Source organism: Haemorhous mexicanus, chromosome 5 (assembly GCF_027477595.1).
Source record: "Haemorhous mexicanus isolate bHaeMex1 chromosome 5, bHaeMex1.pri, whole genome shotgun sequence".
Lineage (NCBI taxonomy): Eukaryota > Metazoa > Chordata > Aves > Passeriformes > Fringillidae > Haemorhous > Haemorhous mexicanus.
This window is the reverse complement of record NC_082345.1, coordinates 25,543,738-25,566,263: the sequence shown is the minus strand read 5'-3', so window position 1 is coordinate 25,566,263 and position 22,526 is coordinate 25,543,738. Positions and strand designations below refer to the sequence as shown.

At 54.8% G+C, this 22,526-nt stretch overlaps 2 protein-coding genes across 15 annotated transcripts; both read right to left on the bottom strand.

Moving 5' to 3' along the window:
* Window positions 1-218: 218 nt before the first annotated feature.
* Window positions 219-10,818, bottom strand: SH3BP1 (SH3 domain binding protein 1). 14 transcript variants are annotated; one of them, XM_059846397.1, is made up of 19 exons: window positions 10,550-10,816; window positions 9,861-9,922; window positions 8,051-8,093; window positions 6,571-6,675; window positions 6,123-6,199; window positions 5,733-5,844; window positions 5,557-5,633; window positions 5,044-5,179; window positions 4,370-4,438; window positions 3,899-3,989; window positions 3,464-3,606; window positions 3,255-3,366; window positions 3,078-3,159; window positions 2,708-2,896; window positions 2,484-2,600; window positions 1,953-2,044; window positions 1,640-1,769; window positions 1,361-1,476; window positions 219-1,099 (listed from the first exon to the last, which is right to left on the bottom strand). In XM_059846397.1, exons 2-19 carry the CDS (start codon window positions 9,920-9,922, stop codon window positions 657-659), a joined length of 2,196 nt encoding a protein of 731 aa, XP_059702380.1. In that variant the 5' UTR covers window positions 10,550-10,816; the 3' UTR covers window positions 219-656. The 14 variants fall into 14 exon arrangements, with proteins under 14 accessions (XP_059702380.1, XP_059702387.1, XP_059702379.1 ...); XM_059846404.1 differs by having other exon boundaries at window positions 6,571-6,695; window positions 10,550-10,815; XM_059846396.1 differs by having other exon boundaries at window positions 9,861-10,815.
* Window positions 10,819-11,954: 1,136 nt separating this feature from the next.
* Window positions 11,955-22,458, bottom strand: GGA1 (golgi associated, gamma adaptin ear containing, ARF binding protein 1). The gene is made up of 17 exons (XM_059846385.1): window positions 22,300-22,458; window positions 21,816-21,900; window positions 21,439-21,514; window positions 20,742-20,840; window positions 19,405-19,528; window positions 18,830-18,930; window positions 17,673-17,753; window positions 17,134-17,271; window positions 16,905-16,986; window positions 16,601-16,708; window positions 16,170-16,325; window positions 15,331-15,395; window positions 15,011-15,189; window positions 14,618-14,901; window positions 14,231-14,400; window positions 13,877-13,987; window positions 11,955-13,704 (listed from the first exon to the last, which is right to left on the bottom strand). The coding sequence occupies exons 1-17, from the start codon at window positions 22,328-22,330 to the stop codon at window positions 13,594-13,596; spliced, it is 2,001 nt and encodes a 666-aa protein (XP_059702368.1). The 5' UTR covers window positions 22,331-22,458; the 3' UTR covers window positions 11,955-13,593.
* Window positions 22,459-22,526: the final 68 nt, after the last annotated feature.

The following is a 22,526-nucleotide window of genomic DNA, read 5'->3' as shown; positions in this document are numbered from 1 at the left end:
CCCCTGGTGCAGCTCGTAACTATGTGCTCCTGCTGCCTGGGAGAAGAGGTCGACCTCCACGTGGCTACGGCCTCCTTTCAGGGAGCTGTAGAGAGTGATCAGGGCACCCCTGAGCCTCCTTTTCTACAGGCTGAACAACCCCAGCTCTCTCAGCCTCATAGAACATGCACTCCAAATATACGTATCTATATATATCTATGTTTATATATCTATACATATCTCTATATATTTTTTTATATATGCATTTGTGTGTTCCAGTGGCAATGCATTTTAAGGCAAAATGGGGCTGGGATCATGGCTGAGCATCTGTGAATGGCCCCATGGGGCTAAGCTGCCTGTGCTGGCCCAAAAGCTGCAAACAGTGTCTGGGCCTGCAGTGGGGGATCTGGGCGGGGATCAGGGCAGGGATCTGGGCAGGGTTGTGGTGGCTGGGCTCTGGCAGGGACATGGTAGTGTGGAGAGGTGGAGACCGAGACGGGGGAGCGAGAGAAGGCAGGCAACGCATGCCAGGTGGTGTGAGCCAAGGGAACAAGGTGGAGGACCAAGAGATGCTATCCCTCAGGCCACCCTGGCATTTCCACAGTGTCTCCTGGGTCCCAGAGAGGTGCCAGATCCCATCTCCCCAACCTGTGATTCCTCCATGCCTCTCACCCTGTTCAGTTCTCTGTGGGCTGTCCTTCTGGGGCCAATGTGGCCAGGGGGCTTCCTCCTGCAGGCAGTGGCTGCCCCTCCTCTGTGGTTCCTGGCACACAGTCCACGGCAGCCGCTGCGTCAGCCTCACCAGAGGAAGGCTTGGGGGATCCTAGGGCATCTCGGCTGTGGCGGGGCGCTGGCTGTGGAGGGAGCGGTGGTGGGACGGAGGGGGCTCGGCTGGGCGCCGTGCGGCGCGGCAGGGCCTTGGGGCTGGCTGCCGGGGCAGGAGCTGAGCTCCGGGGCTGTGCCACGCGCGGTGGTGGCGCTGCGGGGCGGGCCGGAGCTGGGCGTTTGCCTGGAAAGAAAGCTGAGGTGGGCTGGGCTCCTCTCCACTGGGGTGTCTCCAAAGGGTACAGTGGGCTGCAGACAGCCGGTCGGACAAACTGCTCCTTGCCCAGCTCCTGTCCTGAAGACACAAGAGCACACCAGCTTTTCTGGGGGCTTTTCCCTCCTCCCTTCACAAAGGGCCATGAGTTTTGACACCTCTTTACCGGAAGTGTTTAACCCAACACTGGAGGACATACTTCGTCCATCCCACAGTCCCATCTTGGCTGAATCTTGGCCATGCTGCCCTGGCCAGAGGCCTTTCCCACAAGGACATCCCCTGATTAAAACGCAGGAGGTGGCATTGGGGGTGTAATTTCCCAAGCATCTGGGGCACCCTAACCTTTGCGGGTAGTGTTGTCAGTCATCACTGGAGCTGGTGGCCCTGCAGCTTCAGGAGATGGCCTGGGCAGTCCTGGGGATGCTGGCTGGGACCTGGCCTCAGGGTCCCTAGAGGTGCTGTGCAGAGAACAAGGCAAGTCAGGCTTTGGCTGGGCGTGGTGGTCCTGGCTGTGAGGCACCTTGCAGCCACCTGTGAGAGTATGGCCTGGTGTGGGGTGGGATGGAGGGAGGACATGGGAGAGCTGGCACAGCCAGAGCCTCTAGATCCCATCAGACTTACGCCTCTCCATCTAAAAGGGTGGGGGTGCTGGCTGGAGGGGTCGCAGGAGTTGGCTCTTCCTCTGGGACAGCCTTGGAAAGTCCGGTGTTTGTGGGCGGCATGAACATGCCTGAGACATTGAAGTCTACCTCTGGGTGAAGAGAAAGGAGGAAATCCTGTGAGGAAGCAGTTGCTACCCAGAGCAATGACCCCACAGCAGAGAGCCAGAGCAGCTTCCTGCTTCTTTGCTTCTTTCCTCCTGGAGATGAAGAAATATTCCCTTCCACTCCCTCTCACTCTCTGTGTGGGCCACCAAGTGATGCCCTGGCCCTACCTCCAGGGAAGAGAGTGTCCACGTTCTGGATCAGGGCTTCCACCACAGCCTGGATGGAGGAGACTGAGGCCAAGTCCAGTTGCATGGGGTCTCTGAGAGACAGGGGTGGGGGAGGCATCAGAAAAAGGGTTTAGGGGTATTAACCCCAAATGGGTTTTTGTGTTCATTCCACAGGGGTCAGGGTCTGAAGGGATGGCAGCCCAGCCAAGAGCCATGGCAACATGGGTGATGGGCCTTTTTCCCTGTCCTGGGAACCCTGGTTTGGTGTTGGAGACCAGTTGTGACCCACGTCACAACTACTTTGGGCCTCCTTTACTACTTTGCAGAGTGACTAAGAGGACATGTGCTTGGTAAGGGGACATGCAACCTGGGGAGCATGGGAACAAGGGACAGGACTTGAGGATGGAAGAGGTGTAAGTGCTTTGGACCAGCCTGAAGGCTGCTGGATCAGCCTTTGCCATGGCATTTGCCTTCAGGGCACCCCAGCTGGGGCTGGGCAGCTGCCTCCCACCCCTTCAAACCAGACCTTACCCTGTGCTCTGCTGTGACCACAGCAGGTTTGGGCCCAGCACAATGGCAATGTTGCTGGGGGTCATTTTATTCACCTCCTGGTATTCAGCCAGCTTAGCTAAAAACTTGATCAGATACCTATGGGGTGAAAGGAGAGCAGGGGTTTAGTAGGCAGGGATTTGAGGAGGGAATGGCTACCCCTGCTGATTGCTTGGGGCTGAAGAAGCCCTGTTCTGACAAAACACCTGAGATTGTTGTAGCTGTCCTGGGGCAGGCGGCTGCAGGTGGCTCGCAGGCTCTGCACGTGGCTGTCAATGTCCTTTAGGCTGTAAGAGAGAAGGAGGAACAGAGAGCTCAGCCTGTTCCCTGTGGCAGAGGGTGACACAGTGGACAAGGAGGATGGCCAGTGTTGGCTGCCCGTGCTGGCCGTAGCCCTGGAAATGGAGATGTCCTGCTTTACTGGGCAGTGAAGGCAGGCATGCACAGAGGCTCTGTGTCTATATCTCCCCAAGTGAGACAGAGCACCCCTGCTCCAAGTGCTGGGAGGCATGGAGGGGGTTAACTGGGGGCTTTTTGAGACCTGCCAGGGATTTTCACCCCAGTGCCTGGACCCACCTGGCTGCTTTGACCCATTCGTCATAGAGTTCAAAGGTCATCAAAGGCTGGGGCAGCTCCCGCAGGTAGGATTTCAATGCACCTGGGAGGAGAGGGGTAGCAGTGAAGCTGATGGCAGCTGAGGGATGGCAGGGACTGCCCAAACATGTCCCCCCACCCTGCCTTGCTGGCACTCACCAGCCACAGCGTGGGGGTCTGAGTAAAACTCCTCCAGGGCATTGGAGCCACTGGCCAAGCTACTCTTCAGCTTCCTCAGCACTGAGGCACCTGCTGCCAGCCTGAAGAGTCCCTGGGGATGGCATGAAGAGGGAAGGGGAGCATTTTGAGTTTGGGAGGAGTGTATCTGGGGGAAGAAAGGTGATGAGGGGGTCTGGAGCACTCCCTACCTCCTCCTTCATGCCGGAAGCCAACAGCATCATGACACAGGCTTCGATGGGAAGCGCAATCTCCCGGCCCAAGCTCCTGAGATGTGTCTCTAGGGACACACCGTAGTACCCTGCCACTGGGGTGTCTGTTGTGAAGGAAGGCTCTGGAAGCGGAAGGAAAATGTCAAGAGGGATGGTGGCCATCCCTGGGACCATCCAGCATTTGGTCATGGCAACATCCTGCTCTAAGCCAAACTTGGCTGGCTACAGGCAGAGGCAGGACAGACAGCATCCCCAGCCCATGTCAAGTGCAGTCCCCAACCTACCAGCCCAACATGGTAGGCAGCAGCAGGTGTAGGGAGGGAAAATTAGCCTTTTCCAGCTTTGCTGGACACACTTGTATCCCCCAGGCTCAGCTGCAGCCCTTGCCAGGCTGCATGGAGAGCCAGAGGGTACCTGTCTGTCTGTGGCTTTCCCTCAGCTCTGCTAGAGCTGAGTCCAGAGATTCCAGTGACTGCCGGTGGTACTGGGCTTGGATTTCCAATAGCTGCCAGACAGGGGACAGGCAAACAGCATTCAGTTGGCACCAGTCCCTCTTGGAGAGGTGCCCATTCCCAGGACATTGCACCCACATGAAGACAGGGCAAAGAGGGAGCTGCAAGGGGATCTCCCCTGGGGTCCATGGGACTAAGTCTGTAGTAAGGTAGAGGGCAGATTGGAGAGGGATATCTTCAGGACAAGCTGCTTGTTTGCACTTGGTGCTAGCAGTGGCATTAACTTGCAGTCGCTGGAGCAAGGCATCTGCTGATGCCTTGATCTGTCCCCTGCCCTGCTTGGGGGCACTTGCTGTGGATGGGGGCAAGGCTGGGCTCAGACATGTTGCAGCTGACATTCACACACTGAGGAGAAGTGGAACAGAGGACTTACTTTGATGAAGTAGCTGGCGTAGATGTCCTCTTTTGTGGAGAAGTGGTAGAGGTCAGCCATGTACTCATCCTGGGAAGGGAGACAAAGAGCAATTTTCCATCCCTTCCCTGGCACCCAAGGAAGAGGAGACACCTCCATGAAGCCATTTTCATCTGGTCTGAGAGTGGCCTAGACAGGGTCTCTGGGGGGAGTGGGGCTTTCTCCTTGCTTCCATTAGTTGTGTTTGGGTAGTGGCAGCAACCTGCCCCATGATCAAAGTCCTGGCACAAGTGGCTCAGGAACAAGAGGCCTCTGCACCTTCAGCCCCAGTGAGCTCACGAGCTCTGCCAGACGAGGTGCTGGGCTTTTCAGAGACACAGGGCAGAAGTGGAGAAAGCTGATGTGAAACTTCCTTGCCACCCATGACAGATCCTAGCTCAGCTGTTTTCCAGTCTGAGGGGACCCCATATACTCCCTGATTTAGCCCCTGGACCCTCCTCTCTGCAGCAGCTTGCACTTTGAATTCCTTTACTCTTTTTCTTCCCTGGGCTTGGGCCATCTCCCTATTTCTGCTTGAGGGCCCCATTTGGCTGCAGTCCATCCCAGCATGGGGTCACCTCGGACAAGACTAGTGGAGGAGAGCAGGTCTGCAGCCCTGGAGCTGATCCATAGGGGAGGGCAAGTGACCATCTCACCTTGCACTGCTCCACCTTCCTCTTCACCTCCTCCTCTTCTTCCTTCAAGATCTCCAGTTTGTTGGCGGCAGAAGATGCCCCTGGGCCAGCACCAGCCCCAGTGCTGTTACTGGAACTCTTGGCAGCTTGGTTCAGCCTTTGGGGTGGGAAAGAAGAGGCACATTTATGGTCTCAGTGCCAGGAATGTTGGGTAAGAACTGGTGTGCAGACTTTCAGAGAAATCTGGCATGTCAAGGGCTACTCCTGGCAAGAGTTGGAACGAGGTGATCTCAGTGTCCCAAGCAGCACTCGGGCACTTTACTGCCTTTACAGCATAGCTGTCCTTCTCTCTGGTGCTATGGAATCAACATCTGAGCCCAGAGCAGGATGCACCTACAGAGGAGCTAGCTGGGTGCTCCTGAAGAGCTATTGGAAATTGAGTCTCCAGGGCAATTATCCTCCTCTCTCCCCCAGCCTGTCTGTGGGCTGTGCTCTGTATGCCCTGGGCCTCCAGGGCTGCAGTGTGCCCCATACCGGCTCTTGATTGTATTCCAGTCAGAAATCAACTTCTGGAGGGTCTTCTTGCGCTTCAGGATGGTGGGGAGCTCCTCCTGGGGGAGAGAGCGCCAGAGTGAGCGGGGGAGGCCTGGGGACACAGGAAGGAGTGGTATAAGATTGGAAAATGGAGCCAGTAGAGCAGCCAGGACTACCTCACTGAGCTTGTTGAGCGGCTGCAGGACGTAGTGCTCCAGGTCAATCTCAAACTCAGCCACAATTTTGGCCAGTGAGCTCTGTATGCAGCAACCCATCTCCAGGGCTTTCCTGTGTGAGAGAGATGCAATGACTACGGGCTGGAGCCATGCCCCTGTCTGACCCAACATCCCCCCTGTACCTGTACCCACGTGGGACCCTGAGCCAGCCCCCGGCCCTGCTCTGCAGTTGGAGGCTGAAGGTGCTGGCTGTCCCTTCTCCCAGTGCAACACCAGTGCTTGCTCTGGGGACATGGTTTGAGCCATGGCAGCCCTGAGCCAAGACAGTGTCACTGCCAGGATCTGGCATCTTTTGGGGTCACCCTGGCACTTTCTCCCACCAGTACTTACCCAAGGCTGGACTCTGTGTCCAGTTCCTTGAAGCTCTCAGCCATCGCCATGGACAGAGCCATCAAGGGCAGCTTTTTCTGCACAGAGCCAAGGATTTGGGAGAGAAGTGGTGACACCACTATGCCTGGACACACTGTGGTGCTCCCCACCACAGGGCACCATGGGTGCCAGAGTTCATGGGGGTTTGGGAAGGAACACAGACAGCAAGGGCTTTGGAGGGTTATTCAATGCAAAGACACTGTCTCTCAGGCGTGTCCTAAATTAGTGATGATTGGGGGGGCTGCCCTGCTCTGGTCATCCCAGGCACACGCTGACAATGGGACCTGGGCTTGGCATAGCTTTGGGCCCCCCTTCAGCAAAGCTGGCAAAGCAGGGGCCTGACATCCCTGGTTTTGGCAAGGGACAGAGCTGGGGTGAGCACAGACTGTAGTGGGAAGATTTTTCTCACCACTCGCTTGTCCATCTCAGAGCCACACTGTCCCTGCAGGCAGGCTTGGAGCCTCTTGGACACACTGTGAGCTGCTCGCTTGGCCGGCTCAATCCTCTGCTCAATCTGTGGGCAGAAAAATGGGACTGGGGAAGCCATTTGGTCAGCCATGGGCACCTCGAGGCCATTTCCCCACTATCCAGCTCTGGGTGAAGATGGCCTGCTGTGCTGGTTTTGCATGGGCTGGTTTTTGGTAGCAGGGGGAGCCACAGAGGTGGCTTCTGTGAGAAACTGCCAGAAGCTTCCACCATGTCCAGCAGAGCCAATCCCTGATGGCTCTGAAGGTGGATAAGCTGCTGGCCAAGCCTGGGCCAATTAGAGATAGTGGTAATGTCTCTGTGAAAACATATTTAAGAATAAAATCATAACAAAGTGGGGACACATTTTTTTCCTAGCCAGAGAAGAGAAGGAGGTGAGAACATGTGAGGGAAACAACATGGAGACACCAAGGTTGGTGGAGAAGGAGGGGAGGAGATGTTCCAGACCATGGTGAGACCATGGCGAAGCAGCTGTGCTCCTGCAGCCCATGGGGATCCACAGGGGATGCAGAGATCCACCCACGGCCCATGGACGAGGTGCTGACGCTGGAGTGGGAGGAGGCTATGATTCAGTGGGAGACCCGCTGGAGAGAGGGCCCCTGCTTCCAGGCTGGAGCAGCCTTTCCTTGGAGGACTGTACCCCGTGGAAGAGTGACCCATGCTGCAGCAGCTTTGGAAAGACTGCTCCTCATGAGATTTGGAGCCAGGCTGGAGAAGTTCGCAGAGAACTCAGGTCTCCCGTGGGAGGGACCCCAGGGTGCAGCAAAGCAGTGGAAGAAGTCCTCTCCCTCAGCAGCGGAAGGAGATCTCGAGTGATGAACTGACAAAAACCCCCACATCCTGTCCCCTGCACTGTCTGTGGGAAGGAGGGAAGGGTTGGGGGAAGAAAAGGTGTTTTTAAGGGCTTATTTTACTTCTCATTATCCTCCTCTGATTGTGTTAGCAATAAATTCACTTTGTACCTCTAAGTCAAGCCTGTTTTGCCCTTGGAGTGTTTTCTCCTGGTCTTTAACTCATGAAGCCTTCATTAAATTTTTCTCTGCCCAGCTGTGGCAGGGGAGGATGAGTGAGCAATTTTTGTGGGTACATGGCATTTAGCCAGTGTGAAACCACGACACCTGCCCAGCATCCTGCCACAGCCCGGAGCATCTGGTCCAGTGAAAAGGGAGCACAACTCCTGGTCAGGATTCATCCCTCTGTGAGCAGCTGAGAAAGCCCTTGCTGGTAGCAGGAGCCTGCCAATCCCTTGACACCACGGTCCTGAAATCACCCTCTGGCACGTGGGCAGATCCCAGCCCCATGACTTGGACGTGCTGGCAGGACAAATGGCAGGCAGGAGCAGGGCAGGTTCCCACGCCCAGGCACAAGCAGACACACGCCTGCCAGCCCAGCCCGCACCTCACCTGCAGCAAATCTTCTGACAGGAGCTCAGTTGCTTCTTGGGCTCTGCAGAGGAAGGAGAAGGAACCATAAGCAAATGGGGCTGACCTCCACCCAGCTTCTTTGGGAAGGCAGGTCCTTATGCATCCTACCCGCCTCTCTTTGGTCTCCTGGGAGCAGGAGACACAGGCTATAGCCTGGACCATCAGATCCAAGGCTGTGGGTCGAATGAGCCTGGGAGGACAAGAACAGCAGGAGCAAGGCAAGGGAGCCAACTTTGCTGGCTGGTGGACACCCCCTCAGACAGGGTTTCCAGTTCAGTGCACCTCAAAAAGTCAAAAAGTCCAGATGTGGCCTGTGTTTTTGGAGTCAGAGTGCTTAGCAGGGTCACAACAGGAGCAGGATGTTTACTGTCCCTGACTGCCCCATCTCTCCCCCGAAGGTGAATCCAGGGCAGTGATGCTGCAGTCTGGCACACGTCTTCGCAGGCCTGGGTAGTCAGTAGCAGTGGGGACACGGGTGCGGGAGCAAGGGTATCCTTGTGATCAAACTGGGGTCCAAGACCAACACCAGCCCCTCCAGAAATGGCTACCCAAACCCAGCTTTTTGTGGTTCTGCTCAAAACCAAATTCAAAACCCACCAGCCACCATGACCCTAAAACCTCCCGGATGCCTCCTACAGAGGAAGCCTTGCTTCACAGACTGCTATCATTGCTATGTCCCAGGAACCCCATTTGATTTCCATCTGCTGCTGCTTTCTCCCCAGTTCACATTTCTCTCTTTTTACTGCCTGCCAAAGCCAATGTGGGACGAGGATGTGGAGCTGCAGGAAACATGGGTAGTTTGGTTGAAGACAAGCAAGATCACGTGAGGTCATGGTCCATAGAGGAGAGGCTCCTCAGCAGGTGAAGAGCTTGCTCTTGGACTTCACAACGTGCTTGAGGCTTGCCTTCCTGACATGAAGCAAAAGGGAGATGCATCTGATATGGATGAAACCTTGAGGGAAGAGGGATGGGAAGGGGCATCATGCTCCCTTCCAGAGAGAATGCAAGGAGAGCAAGAGGCCACCAGCATATAGGAGTTGCTTCCTCGTGGTTGATTTGCTGGGCTGGCTGAAGGACCTCAGTGGTTGAGGGGACACACTTGGTCCCACTTACCCACCCAGTGCTGGGAACCTGCAGAGGTGGCAGTAGGAAAGGGAGTGAGGGGGCTGGGCAGGGAGGGCCCTGCCCTGTAATTTCAGTTCTGGGTTTTGCAAGGGGAGAGCTTTGGAAAGCCAAAGAGAAAAAGAAGGAAATGGCTGAGGTAGAACAGGGACAGAGTGTTTTGTGTGAAGCTGCAAGTCCTCCATGGGTCCATCTGAGGGCCCCTGGTTCTCTCCTCAAGGGCATTCTGGGCTGGCCAGAGCTGCTGGGCTGGCCAGAGCTATGCAGGGCATTTGGCTCCTGTGGGGGACCCCAGACTCACAGGGAGGGCAGGTCCCAGCCCAATCACCCTCCTGGTCATTGCACAGCCAGGGGCATGGCATGTGGCTGGAAGGTCCCTCCCCATTGCTCCACTGCCCCACATCCTGGTGAAGCCAAGCTTGGGAAAGTCCTGTTTCCTGGTGAATGCAGGAATGTGGGCCCTGGGAGAGGCAGCTGGGCTTGAGGATCATTTACTGCTGAGCAGCATCAATGCAGCTTTCACAAAGCCCCTCAGCTTGTGCTGAAGATGCTCTAAACCCTAAAGGTTTTCCCACCTTTCCCCTTTTCCTAGGCCACCAGCCCCAGCACAAGCCCTCCAGGACGTGCATCCCGCTCCCTCCGGTACTGCTAGTGGAGAGGTCCTTACCTGATAGTGGCGTTGGGATGGGACAGCTGCTGGCGCATTCGATTGAACTGTCTTTTCATCATCTTGAGAGTCAGGAGGAGACCACAAAAGCTGCTCTGCTTGGCTGTACCCGCTCAGCTCCCCTCGGTAATTCTTGGCATTGGATGCCTGCAGCCCTTCTTCTCCCTGGAGCCACTTTGCTTTTCCCGGAGGACCTCTCCCTCCTAACTCCTCTTCTTCCCTCCCTCGTTCCCTCTTTTTCAGTTTCCCCAGCTGGTCCCCTCCCTAGTCCCTCCCTAGGGATGCCCTGCCTGCTTTATTTTCCCCTCCCTTGAGCTTCGTTCTCTCGCTCCCTCTCCTTTTCTGAGCTTCCTTCCTCCTCCGTCCGCCCCTCCGCCACAGATCAGGTAAGAACAGTTCAGAGCTCCTGCTCCGTTCTGTGTTCCTGTCACCAGCCCACAAGTAAAAATAACTTCAGCCCAGCCTTAAAGGGGAAATTTTATTACAGCATGCACATAACAAGGCAGGACAAGCACATGCCGCTGCCGAGCCCGAGTGAAGGGCCCACGCTGTTTCTTTCTCTGGCTCAGCTGAGGTGGTTCCCCTTCCTTCCTTCCCGTGCCCACCAGCAGCTGTGCCGCGGGGCAGCCCGTGCGGTGCCAGCTGGCTGTGCAGTTCATACGGGGCCCCTGATGTACACCCTGCCCTACCTGGTCACCCAACTCTGCCAGCACTGTTCAGGCACCTCTCCATGCTTACGGGTGCAGCTCCATCCTCTTCCCCTGCGACATACCGCCTTGTTGTGACAAAAGCAGCAAAGCACAAGCAGCAAAGCAACCCCTGTACCCGTCTCGCTGCTTTCCCTCGCTGCCGTCGCTGAGGCTCTCCGGAGCCACCACAAAGCTGCGGCCAGCGGCTGCTGCCTTGTGTTTTTGGGAGGTCCCTCCCCCCACCAGAAGAGCTCCTCCGAGCAGGGCCAGCAGTACCCGCAGTTGCACGGGGACCGCAAAGTCCCGGTTCTCAGGCTCAGCTGTTGCCTGCTCTCTGCAGAGCTGCACCAGAGCTCATATCCTTTTTTTTTTTTTTTTTCCTCTTTTTGTCGAAAAACATCCACTTCACACCACCACGACTTTTGGTGTTGACTCTATGAGATGTGTATTGCACGCTATTTTTGGCTACCTGCAGATAGGACTTTTCACCTGCACTGAGAGAGGGCAGAGGTTGCTGTTGGCTGGGTTACACGGCTGGCAAAGGAAGCAGCAAACCAAGCCAAAATGAGAAGTGGTCTTCTTGTGGGCAGAAGAGGCAAGCAGCAAAGGAAAACGAGGCAGAAGGGCCACTCCGTGTGTGCCCTGAAGCCAGAGGAGCAAAAATTTGAGGGCTGCTAAGCTGTGCTTCTTGGAAAGGGTCAGGTCTCCAGTTACTGTATAGCAAGGCGGTGCTGGCAGCTGTATTCAAGTGGTTATGGGGTGACAGAGCACCACTCTTCCTGCCCAAAACACCAGGCTGTTCTCAACCTGTGGCAGAGCACATCTGATTCCCCACCACAAACCCTGGGTGCTCCTAACAGGCAGCTTCAAGCACCTGTTGCAAAGATGCAGCAAAGGCCCATCAGATCTTAATTGGCTGCATCAAGGGGTGGCTGGGCCATTCCTTATATGCAGTATCAGAGCTGCTCCCAGCCCTGAGCTGCTGCTTGTCAGAGGAGATCCCTTTTTGTACTCCTGAAATAAAACTGCCTCATGGAGCTGTTTCCAAGTGCTGCTACCAGCAGCGGTGAAGCTGCAGTCATGTGGGGCATGGGAGCGAGCTCAAGCCCTGCTTTCCGTAGGCTGTCACAGATTCCTGCCCACTGCCTCTCCATGGGGCATGAGGGAAGTGGGCAGCACCCAGTTCACAGCCTGGAAGTGACTGCTCTCAAAAAAGGAATCGAGAACTGCCAGGGGAATTCCACCATCCCTGCTCATGGGAGCAGGGAAATCATTGTGGCAAGGGTATGAGTGACTGAGCGAGGAACTACAGGACTGAAAGGGTAGGGTGCAGAGAAGCTCCTCAGGGGTCTGGGAAAGTAAGGGGAAAAATGCATTTCTTGGATCAAAAGGCAGAGGAGCAGGATCAGGAAAGAACTCTTTATTTCCCATAAATACAGCAGATTCTTCGCGCCGGGCGTCTCGTTTTAAATGTTTGTTTGTTTTCTTCCATTTACAGAATTTTGCACTGAAAATATATACAAGTCTATTCAAGAACCAAACAAGATCTGCAAAGAAAAAACCCATACAAAACCCTGAAGAGACGGGAAAGGGAAGTAAGACAGCAGAATCCCAGCATAAAGACCTTGCTTCCCCCTCCCCTTTACTGCTCGCTGTGCCCAGCTCTGAGACACATCACCTTCGCTGCCCGAGCCAGGAGTGCAGGGCACCCTGCTCATCTCCATCTCACACATGCTTCCTTATACCCCTGGCAAGACAATGCAGAGCACAGCTTGCCTCTGCTTTTTATGATCAGGCCCTCTCCAAACCAGCTTAGGGATGGGAAGCAGCTTCCATGGTCCTAAGTCCCATGGGACTGGGGATTGCTTGGGATGTGCTACCCTTAGTCTCCTCTGTGCCTGCAAATCCCGGCTCTCGTGTCACAGTGATCAGGCAGCTGGGGTGAGCCTCTCCCTGCCACAGGGAGCCAGGCCTGCCCTCAGCTGCAGCAAAGGTGCACAAGGCACAGCTGAACCCCTCTGTGCCCCAGTGCAGAGCTTTGTGGTGATGAGCTGGGCTCCCACCTCCCCCCAACTCCCAGCCCATCACTCACCCCTCTGTGAGAGGACACTGAAGAGCTGAAGAGCTGAGAAAACCCCTCTGCCCCACTGAGCTCTCCAGACCAGTTGGGGAAAGGAAGTCTCACTGCTGCTTCCTCTCCCCATCTGCCAGGAGGCTGCAGGCAGTCTCAACCCCCACAGCATGCCCCTCTGTGGCCACCGTTCCCAAAGGTTGCTATGACAGATAAAGCCTGTGGGAATGGTGTAGGATTCCCTGCTGTAGGGGTTCAGAACGCCAGCTGAAGGGGCTGGGAAGGCACAGAGCAAGCCCTTCCAGACCCTGAGGCCCCATCTCTCACCTACAGCTCTGTAAGCAGCTAGGACAGAGATATGTGATGATCACTCCCCCTTGACACCCCCCACAACAGCTGTCTGCTCTCTGGTGCTGGAGAGATACCTGGGCTCTGCTTGGTCCTGTTGCTCATCAGCTCCAGTGTGATCCCACCACATGGAATCACTGGGGCCCAGCTCTAAGGAGGGGGCAAGGGGGACAAGAGAGAGCACCATAGAGCACGAAGTAGCTGAAGGGCTGAGAAATGTGGAGGGGGCAGACAAGGAAAAGGATCTTCCTTTGCTCGGCCTTGCCCTGGGCTGAGGTTGTTAAAGCTCCCCATCCTTGTTTCCCTATGCACCTAAAGCAGGAAAGCAGGGTTAGAAGAGAAGCTGGACAGACTGGGGAGGGAGTGTCATCTTTAGAAGAGCAGGGAAGGCAACTGTTCACACACATGAAGCTTTCCACTCCACTTCTAGTCCTGTGAGATTAACATCTCCTGGCATCTCTGCTCTCCTCCTTGAGGCATGCTCCCTCTGGCCCTTGCCCGGCCATCTGGAGAATAGAGCATGAGCACCAGCCCCCAGCCACCCTCCCCATCTCCTCTGGCTACTCCAGCCCCACAGGGCTGGCTTCCCAAGGAATCTGCAGTGTAGTGCCTGCAACATGTGGCCCTAGAGGTTTCCCCAGGATTCTGGTGGGGGAAACTGGTCCACGTCCCCAATTTCATTGTAGGTTTGCTCTCCCATGGTGAAGGTCAGTTTGTACCGTAGCCTCACTTTCTCCTGGAGATGGGAGAAAAAGGATATGCAGTCAAAAGAAGGGGAAGAAAGGCATGAGGCACAAACCATTCACATCTCAGATGCTGGTGAGTAGAGGGAACAGGGATAGAGTAGTGAGGCTTTGCCTAAGTACCAAGACCAGCCTCTGTTCGTGCCCCATGGACAATGCTGTTACCTTCTGTGGGTTAGCGAGCAGCAGGACTTGGGTGATGGCACTGGGGTGGACGATGGGATTGAACGCTGGCAGCTCTGTGCCTGAGGGAGGCTGTAGCTTCACCTTCATTATCTACGGAGAGAGTGAGAGAAGAGAGTGACCACATTCCTGAGAGTGACTTGGCAGCCAGAAGCCCTGCTCCTGCACTTGGGAAGCTTCTGCTGTCCAGTCAAAGAGAAAAACATTGCACTAATCTGAAGGTAAGAGAATTTGCTCCCATGCCCACAGAGCTCTTTCCATCCACCCTGTTTTTCCTGCAGAAGTAGAATCATGCTTTGGCCCAGTTTGGGACCTCAGACCCAGCAGCGGTCTTACCTTGGGGACGGCAGACTGAAAGACAATATTGCGGATGGGCTGCGGGGCTGTGCTGAGCATAGAAATCACCACCACCAGCATGTCAGGCCTTTCAGGCAGGGCATCCTTAGCAAAGTGGAAGAGGACACGGAAGCCATGCTGATCATACACTGTCACAGGGAGGATGCTGCCTGTGGGAAAGGCAGGGACACGCAGCAGTCAGCCAGGAGGGAACTGGCTTGACAGCACCATTCCCCATCACCCTAACTCCATACAAGTGACAGAGACACCATTTTTCTTCAGCCTCCACAAAATCCAACAAGCAAGAAGTTTCTTCACATTCTTCCCTTCCATGTGTGCAGAGTTTAACCCCCCCCACACCTGCCCCCCTCTTTTTCCCCAGCTCACTGGGTTTGATTGACTCCAGAGGCACCGTGATGTTGGCCAGTGAGATCTCCTGGGGCAGTGCAGTGGCAGAAGGCCGTGGTGGCACTGCAGTACTTCCTGCTGGTGTGGTGGCAGCTTTTGGAAGTGTGGCAGGGGCAGGCAGCTCTGAGGTCAGAGGCAGCGTGGGGTTAGGAGAAACACTCTGGAGTACAGGCAGAGCACTGAGATTGTGGGCTGCAGTGCCAGAGCTGCTCCTGTTCTGCAGATCCCTCAGGGTGAGCCGAGGGGGTGGTTGCTGCTTCTCCCTACAGGGGAAGAGAGATCGAGGAGTGGAACAGGGCATTGAAACGCTGTCCAGCACCCAGAAATGGAAACAATGGCAAGAGATGCCAGACAGCACTACCAAGCGCTTACCATCGCACTTGTTGAGATTCTGGAGGCAAAGACTGCTGCAGCAGCGTCTTGCCCAGGAGGTCCAGGTCATCCAGGCCACTGCTGCTAGGAGATGGTTTTGGGGAGGATGCACCAGCATCTGCTTTTACTGGTGGTGTTGCCATTATAGAGGTGATACTGAGATCATTGCTGTCTGATGACTGTGAAGAGAGCACGCAGGAGAGCCCCAAAGCAGGGTTGTGTATCAGCACCAGCCATCAGATGTGGCATGTTTCCCTGCCTTCATTTGAGGGGGCTTTTGCCACCCTCCCCACCCTCTGCCCTAGCTCCCAACGCATTACCTGGAAGCTGTTCCAGCCACTGCTGTCACTGGCCTGGACAGGATGTGGTGCTGGATCATTCAGGCCTGCCAAGAGTATAAGCAAACATGAAGCTCACCCACCAAATCAGTATGAGCATTAAATATGGCCTGAGTAAGATGCAGAAGCAGCAGGGCAGAACTGCCAATGTGGTCTCCATCTCTGGCCCCCATCCTTACATGGGAGAGAGCCAGGAGGGTGACAGTGGCTTTCTTCTGTCCAGATAGCTTCATTTATAGTTCAGTTCTCACTGCAATTGGCAGAAAAATGACTGCTACTGAGCTGACCAATCTTACTGAGCATGTTGTCTACTTGATGCTGTTTGTCATGGTTTGATACTGTTGTATTCAAAAGCACTTGCCTTAGGAAACAGACACTTTGTTGTGCAAAGCAGGACTCTAGAGCCTTCTAGGAGTGACACCTCACATGATTTCATGTGAACAGTTCTGGAAATCCCATGCATCTGTTGTCAGTTCATGACTTCAAGAGCAAGCAGAAAACAGGAGCTGGGGGTGACCCACCCTTGTGGTCCCATCTGGGGATGGCCATTGCATCACTCTTGATTTACCTGCCAGGTCAGTTTACCCAGGCAAATCAGTGGGCTCATCCCTACAGGCTCTCTCTGACTAGTCAAGAAAACATCATGGGACTGAAGTTCTGAATCGCAGCAGAGTCCTTCCCTCCTCTCCCTCACACTAAATGAAGGAACCTCTTTGTCTTTCATTATTCACTTCTACCAGACCACTCTCTTATTCATGTTCCTGCCAAAGAAGAACTATCCAGAGTCAAAGAATGAAGAGCTTTTGCTCTAGATTTCTCACCTAAAGACATGAGTTCATCATCCAGCAAGGAGACAGAGCCACCTTGGTCAGGCACAGGGACTGCTGAGCCACCTGAAAGGGTGGGCAAGGCTGGGTAGGAAGGGCATGTTGCTGGGAGCTCCAGGCCAGACAGATCTAGAAGTGCTGAGGTGCTACCTGCATAAAGAAAAGAATGTGAAAACGTTATGCAGTCCTTATGCAATGTGGTGAGGCCTAGCTCCCATCCTTCCTCACACCCGCTGCTCTCCCTTCCAGTTCCCCTTCTTCATGCACCAGTCACATCCACAAGCCATTTCCCTATCTCACCAGCCCCACTCCAACCTCACGCAGGTTTCCCCTTTCCACTTCTCTCAGTCCTCTGACTCTGCAGGAAACCAGCAATAGGGTCCCTCTGCTTGACCTTCCTGTCCCCATTCTTCAAGTCTCCTCACCTCGAAGGGGACTGGCCACCGTCTCCCCATTGATCTCTTCTCCCCGTACAAGCTGCTTGTAGAGATTGATCACCTGGGTCAGATTGTCATTGGCTTGCAAAATCTCCGCTGAAAATAAGTGTGAAATAGTGAAGAGAGTAACTTTTATACCCTAAGTCTGTCTGTTTCTCCCAAGCAAGGCCCAAGTTGCTGCAAACAAAACCACTGCAGAGAGTGTTTTCACCATTGTTGCTGCAGGCTGCACCAGGGTACATTGACACCTCCAGGGCAGTCTCAGCAGAAAGGAGAAAGGTCAGATGCTTACCTAGAGCTTCATCATTGTCTTCTGTGTCACTGGCGAGCCGGAAAAGCATGGGCCTCATGCGCTCACAGCGCTGATACAGCTCCTGGGACAGCAGAGAAACAGTGATGAGGCGAGCATCTTGAGCAGCAGGACGCTCAGCTGGATGTGCAAAATAGGCAGGAGGATGAGGGGATGAGGGTCACCCATTTCTGCTAAGCCCAAGGAGGATTCTGGGACTGCCTTTCCTCACCTTCATTAGGTCCTCATTGCTTTCCGTTGTCTCCCCCTTGCTGTAGTTTGTCACCATCTCTGTCAGCAGCTTCACGTTGTTGTTCACCTCCTCAATGGCATTCACCCTCTTGGAAATCTTCTCCATGCGCTTTTGGTCCTGAAGGGGAAGCACACGGGGAAGGATGTTCTCACCTGGAGAGGAGGAAGGCCAGGCCAACCAACCACCCCAGACTAAAGCCCAGCAACACTGCCCTCCAAACAGCTCCCACTCCAGTGGAAAACTACAGGTCATCTCTGGGCAGGAACATGCCAGACAGGGAAGGAATTGCTGTAGATCTAGTGCTGCAGCAGGGTTTGGGCCACAGAATGCACTCAGAGCCATTCCTCCAAGTGGCCAGGGGATGGCAGAACTCATACAAAGACTCTTTCACAGCTGTGCACTCAAATTTTGGGCAGAAGCTCCGTATGTCTGCACGAGGTCACAAAGCCAGTCCTCCTTTGGTGCCAGCCATGACCACCCAGACCACGACCCCCAGCTCCCTTCTTCCCCAGTCACACCTCCTGAACCATCTCCTTGATGAGCTTGTTGGCAGCCCGGAGATCCTCAGGATGGGAACTTTTCAGGAGGCGAGCCAGTGTCTGCAAAAGAGAAGGTACCTCTGAGCCCAAGCTGAGGGATGGCAGCCAGAGTCACTCTTGCAACACTTGAGTCAATAGCTGCCCCCATCCCAAACCTGTATCTGGCAGAGGCAGTGGACAACTCCAACCATTTAGAAAGCCCAGCCACAGGAGCCTGTGGGCTATTAGAGACCAGGGAGAGAAGTACAATTGGCTTTTCTTTTCCTGTTGTAGTTCTGGTTATGCAAGCTAGGTCTTTTCCTGAGGATCCCCTGCATTCAAAACCTGCCCTGGCCTGCCCATTACCCACCATGGAGAGTCTCGAGTGCAGCAGCACTGAGATAGGAACAAAGCCTGGTTTATGCAAGAATTGCCATGGCATTGTAATGGACTCCTACTCAGACTTCTTCACATGCCTCTTTGCTGGTGAAGAGAGAGAGCTCCCACTTCCTCTCCCTCTCCATAGTCAGTGAATAGTCCCACTGCCCATCTACAAACCCTCATTTTCAGACTCTGACCCATGGAGGCAAACTATATCCCTTGCAGCAAACTGGCATCACACTCCTGCTGCAGAACTAGACCCAGAAGAGCCCAGTACTTGCTTAAATTTACCAGCACTGATACTGCAGAGGTTTGCCTGAGTGGTGACACAGTTCTGATGGAAAGACAACACAGGATGGGTCCAGGTGGCTATAAGTCGTTGGGCAATAAGCAGATTGCAGGGCTGGGGGTGGGGAAGAGATAACAGCAGCAGCAGCAACTGGGGCTGAGATTTAAACCTCAAGGCCAGATAACTCTGAAGTCTAGAAAGCTCACAGCAGCAAACCTCCCCGAACCTGCTTGGGCCAATGTCAGCACCACACCCTTTGCACCATCCTGCAACTAAGTGCTCCAAAGGTCAAACGGACCCACATGCCCCACTCCTCTGGATGTTTCCTTTGTCATGATTTTGGAACAGGGCCTCAGCATTCCTGTGATGCATTTTCTGAAGGACATCATGTGCAGCAGGGACCTCGACTCTCCCACATCAGGGGGACATAAGGTATTGGAGCAGGAAGATGATGCCTACTGTCCCTCTCCTTGCACAGAGACCTTACCTTGGATTTTTCTTCATCATCAAAGATGATGTTCTTGGGTCGAGGAGGAGGCGGTGGGAAAGGAGCGTCATCGGGAAGTTTGGGGTCACACTTCACAATCCCTGCAGTAGAAGGAGGATCAGGAGAACTCACCCATGCAGGGATGGCACTGCCACCCAGGTCTTTTTTACCTAATGGTCCATCAAATCCAGCTGGGACTGAGGGTGTGTTAGCTAACAGGGTTAGCTCCTGTTACACAAGATCCTGGACTGTGTTTCCATTCCCCATAAATATCCTCTCTTAGAAAATTCTAGCATATAGTGCCAAAGTACTTGCAGCCCTTCAGCCCCAGACCTTTCCAGTGCCCCATCTCCCATGTGAGCAAGCAGATGTGCCCTCCAACCCATCAACTCCCTCTGCTCAGCCAGAAGCCCCAAGGCAACTGCTCTGTCTCCACCCTGATGCCGAGTCAGACTGATGGATGCCCTGGGTCTGGGCAGAGGGAAGGGAGAGCTTGTTTCAGATTTTTCCCAGACAGAAAATGAAGGAGGGCAAAACCATCTGTCCACTGCCCCTTCTAGACCACTGCCTCTCACCTTGTTTCTTCAGCATCTGGTAGGCTTCAGATATCTTCACCTCATGAGGCAGCCCTAATGTCCAGCTGTACATGAGCTCCAGGATCTTTGACTTCACTTTCTCTGATGTCCGACTGCCAAGATACTAGAGGAAAAGAGGAGGCGTGAAGCTGATCAGAGCCGTTCCAAGTCTGGCCTGTTCCTCTCCTCACCCTCCCAGGAGAAGTGAGACCGTTCCCAATGGCACAAAGAGGAAAGAGGAAGCAAGCAGGAAAGCTCATGAAGGCCTTGCAACACATCCTATGCTGTGCCTGGTCTCCGTCACAGGAAAAACAAGAGGTGTGAGAAATGCTGCAGCAGCAGCTCCTCAGAGACACAGGGGGACAGGTGGGAAGGCTCAGGCAGGTCTCCTGTCACCTTGTGAAGGGACAGGTCCTGTGAAAAGAAGCTGCTCAGCAAGGCAGCCCTTTAGGAATGAGGAAACAGCAGGGCTGGGAGAGGGATGTGGGTAATGGTCTCTGAGGCAGGGCCTCGGGCAAGGTGAGCCCCAGCTGACCAGCATCCAGCAGGTGTCATGCAATCATCCTTTAGCCTTTTCACATGGGTCTGATGGGAGCCCTGGTGGTAGAAACAGTGCATGTGCCACCAGAAACAAGTGGCTTAAGGCAGAGGACATACTCTAGGGTGCCAGGCAAGAGAACTTTAGGATGCTGCTGTCACTGTCCAGGGCTATTCATCATCACAGATCACAAGCTGTGACTGGCAGACAAAGGTTTTCCTTAGTCATATTTAGCCTGTGTTCCCTTAACTCTACACTTGCTGGTGTTCACTGCCTCAACTAAAATAGGGGAGCCCACACAGCTTGTTCTGCTGCAGGAACAGCAGCATCAGCAGAGGAGCAGGTACTGACTTGGTCCTTCAGATGGACTCACCAGAACACCGCTGACCAAGCCTGGGCTTGCCCTCCAAGAGTGTCTCAACCAGGTTGGGACACCCCAGAGAGACATGGAACTGTCAAAGCTGGGGGAGGTTCCTGAGCACATGCAGCAGAGACAGAGCCCAACAGGGATGCAGGGAAGGCGACTCCAGGCATGCACATGAGCTCAGTAGTCTCACAAGTGCAGACTGCACCATGTCCAGTTGGCCCTCAGCTTCCTACAACAAGAATCAGCCTGGAACAGAGGGGTGAAAACTCCCTTCCCACCAGAAAACTCACCGGGATACAAGGACTAACAACACTGTCCTATTTTGCCCACATCCCAGTGGGTGTCTGACCTTTTTTCTCAGCCACCACTTTTTCCCAAAGCCGTCCTGCCACCAGGCAGCAGTCCCTTCCAGCACGATGCCATGAGACCCACCTTAGGGGACACCACCTTGATGAGCTCATTGAGGAAGCGGAACTTGCCCACCTCATCGTGGAAGCGTTTGCCACAGCTCTTCATGCATGACTCCAGCACCTGGGGAGAGGGGCCACGTGAGTCCCAGCATGGGGTCAGCAGCAGGATCAGGAGCCAGCTCCTTCCTGCTTCCCCCTCACCAGGTACAGAGCCTGTGGCTACTGTCACAGCAGCACAAAGGGACATCCCCTGCTCCCTCCCAGGTGGTCAAGCACCCTCCCACAGGGAAGAAAGATTCCATCTTTGGGGCTAGTTTTTGCAGATGGCTGCAAAGGGTTACCCTTAGAGAGGTCACAAACACCAGGGTTTCAAAGTATGGATCCATGGCATGATTAAGAATCATTGAATCCTTTAGGTTGGAAAATATCATCAAGATCATACAGTCCAACCATTAACACAGCACTACCAAGGCCACCACCACAACAAAAGCCAAAAATCTTCCTATTCAACAGGCTATGATCCTTCTAGGAACAAAACCTTTCCAAATAACCTCTCCTGACTTGTGGAACCACCTTCAGTCCCTCTCCCACCCAAGGGCCCAGGTGCTCCAGGGCTTTCTCAGAGGGAATTCAAAGCTCCCCGTGCTTCTCCAGTCAAGCTGGAGCATCTCCACGCCCTGCCCCTCCATCTAGTTCTACCAGCCTGCAGATGCCCTTACCGTGAGGGCCTGGATAGCTTCCCATTCCTGTGGAGACTGGATCTTGTGGGCAAGAAGCCGAGTGGCAAGTGGAGGACTGGAAGGAGTGAGGGGAAAAGAAAAGCTCACCGGTTATTGACAAAATGTCTGGTACCTGCATTTCTGTCTGGGAATCCAGAGTTGAAAAGCATGTCGTAAGCTGAAGATGCTGATAACGCACTAAGACACCCCAAAATCCAGAGGAAAACTTCCATTACTGGACCTCCCCCACCTACCCCCATCTTGAGGGCCTTCATGCCTACTCAGCTCTTGGGACAATCCCACTGGATTTTGTTGGGTGGGAAATCATAAACAGGCCTGTGACCTGGAAAAGCCTGGGTAAAGGACAAAGCACTTACCCCTCTAGCTCCTTATTGAGCTGCTCACAGAACGCATTGATACCATCCCAGTCCAGGTCCTTATTCAGGGGGTTTGTGGCTTTGTCTGCGGGGCAGGATGAGGGGACGGTGAGAAGAAAAATCCAACAGGCTCCCACTCCGTTGAAGGACATCATTGATGCCACTCCCTCCCTGCCAACTCCAGCAAGTGCAGCAGCAGGGGACGGCGTGGGAGGAGAAATACACTATTGTCCACTCGCCCCTTCCCACGGCAGCCTTGTGCACAAACTCTGCCCCCCTCCTCCCTGCTGACCCACCGTACCCCTGCCTCCGGGGTGGTTTCACCACCACCAACCCCCTGTGGTTTCACTGCCGCCCCCAGGTGCGCCCGCAGCTACGGCCACCAGGCGCGCACCCAGCCCCTCTCCCTCACACCCCTGCGCCCGCCACGCCCGCGCCCTCCCCGCCCCATTGGGAGGGGAGCGGTGGTCGCAGCCGCACTCACTGATGCGCGCCTCCAGCGTCTCGGGCTCCATGTCGGCGGCCCGCGGCTCCTCACCGGGGCAGCGCCGCTCCGCCGCCACCCTCCCGCCGGGCCCGGCGCGGCCGCGCCATGGAGAGCCCCGATGCCTCTGGCCACAGAGAGCCGGAAGTCGGCCGTGCAGAGCGCCGCTCCGCTGCCAGCGCGCCCCCTGCTGGCCCGCGCTCCCACTACACCATGAGCTCACCGCG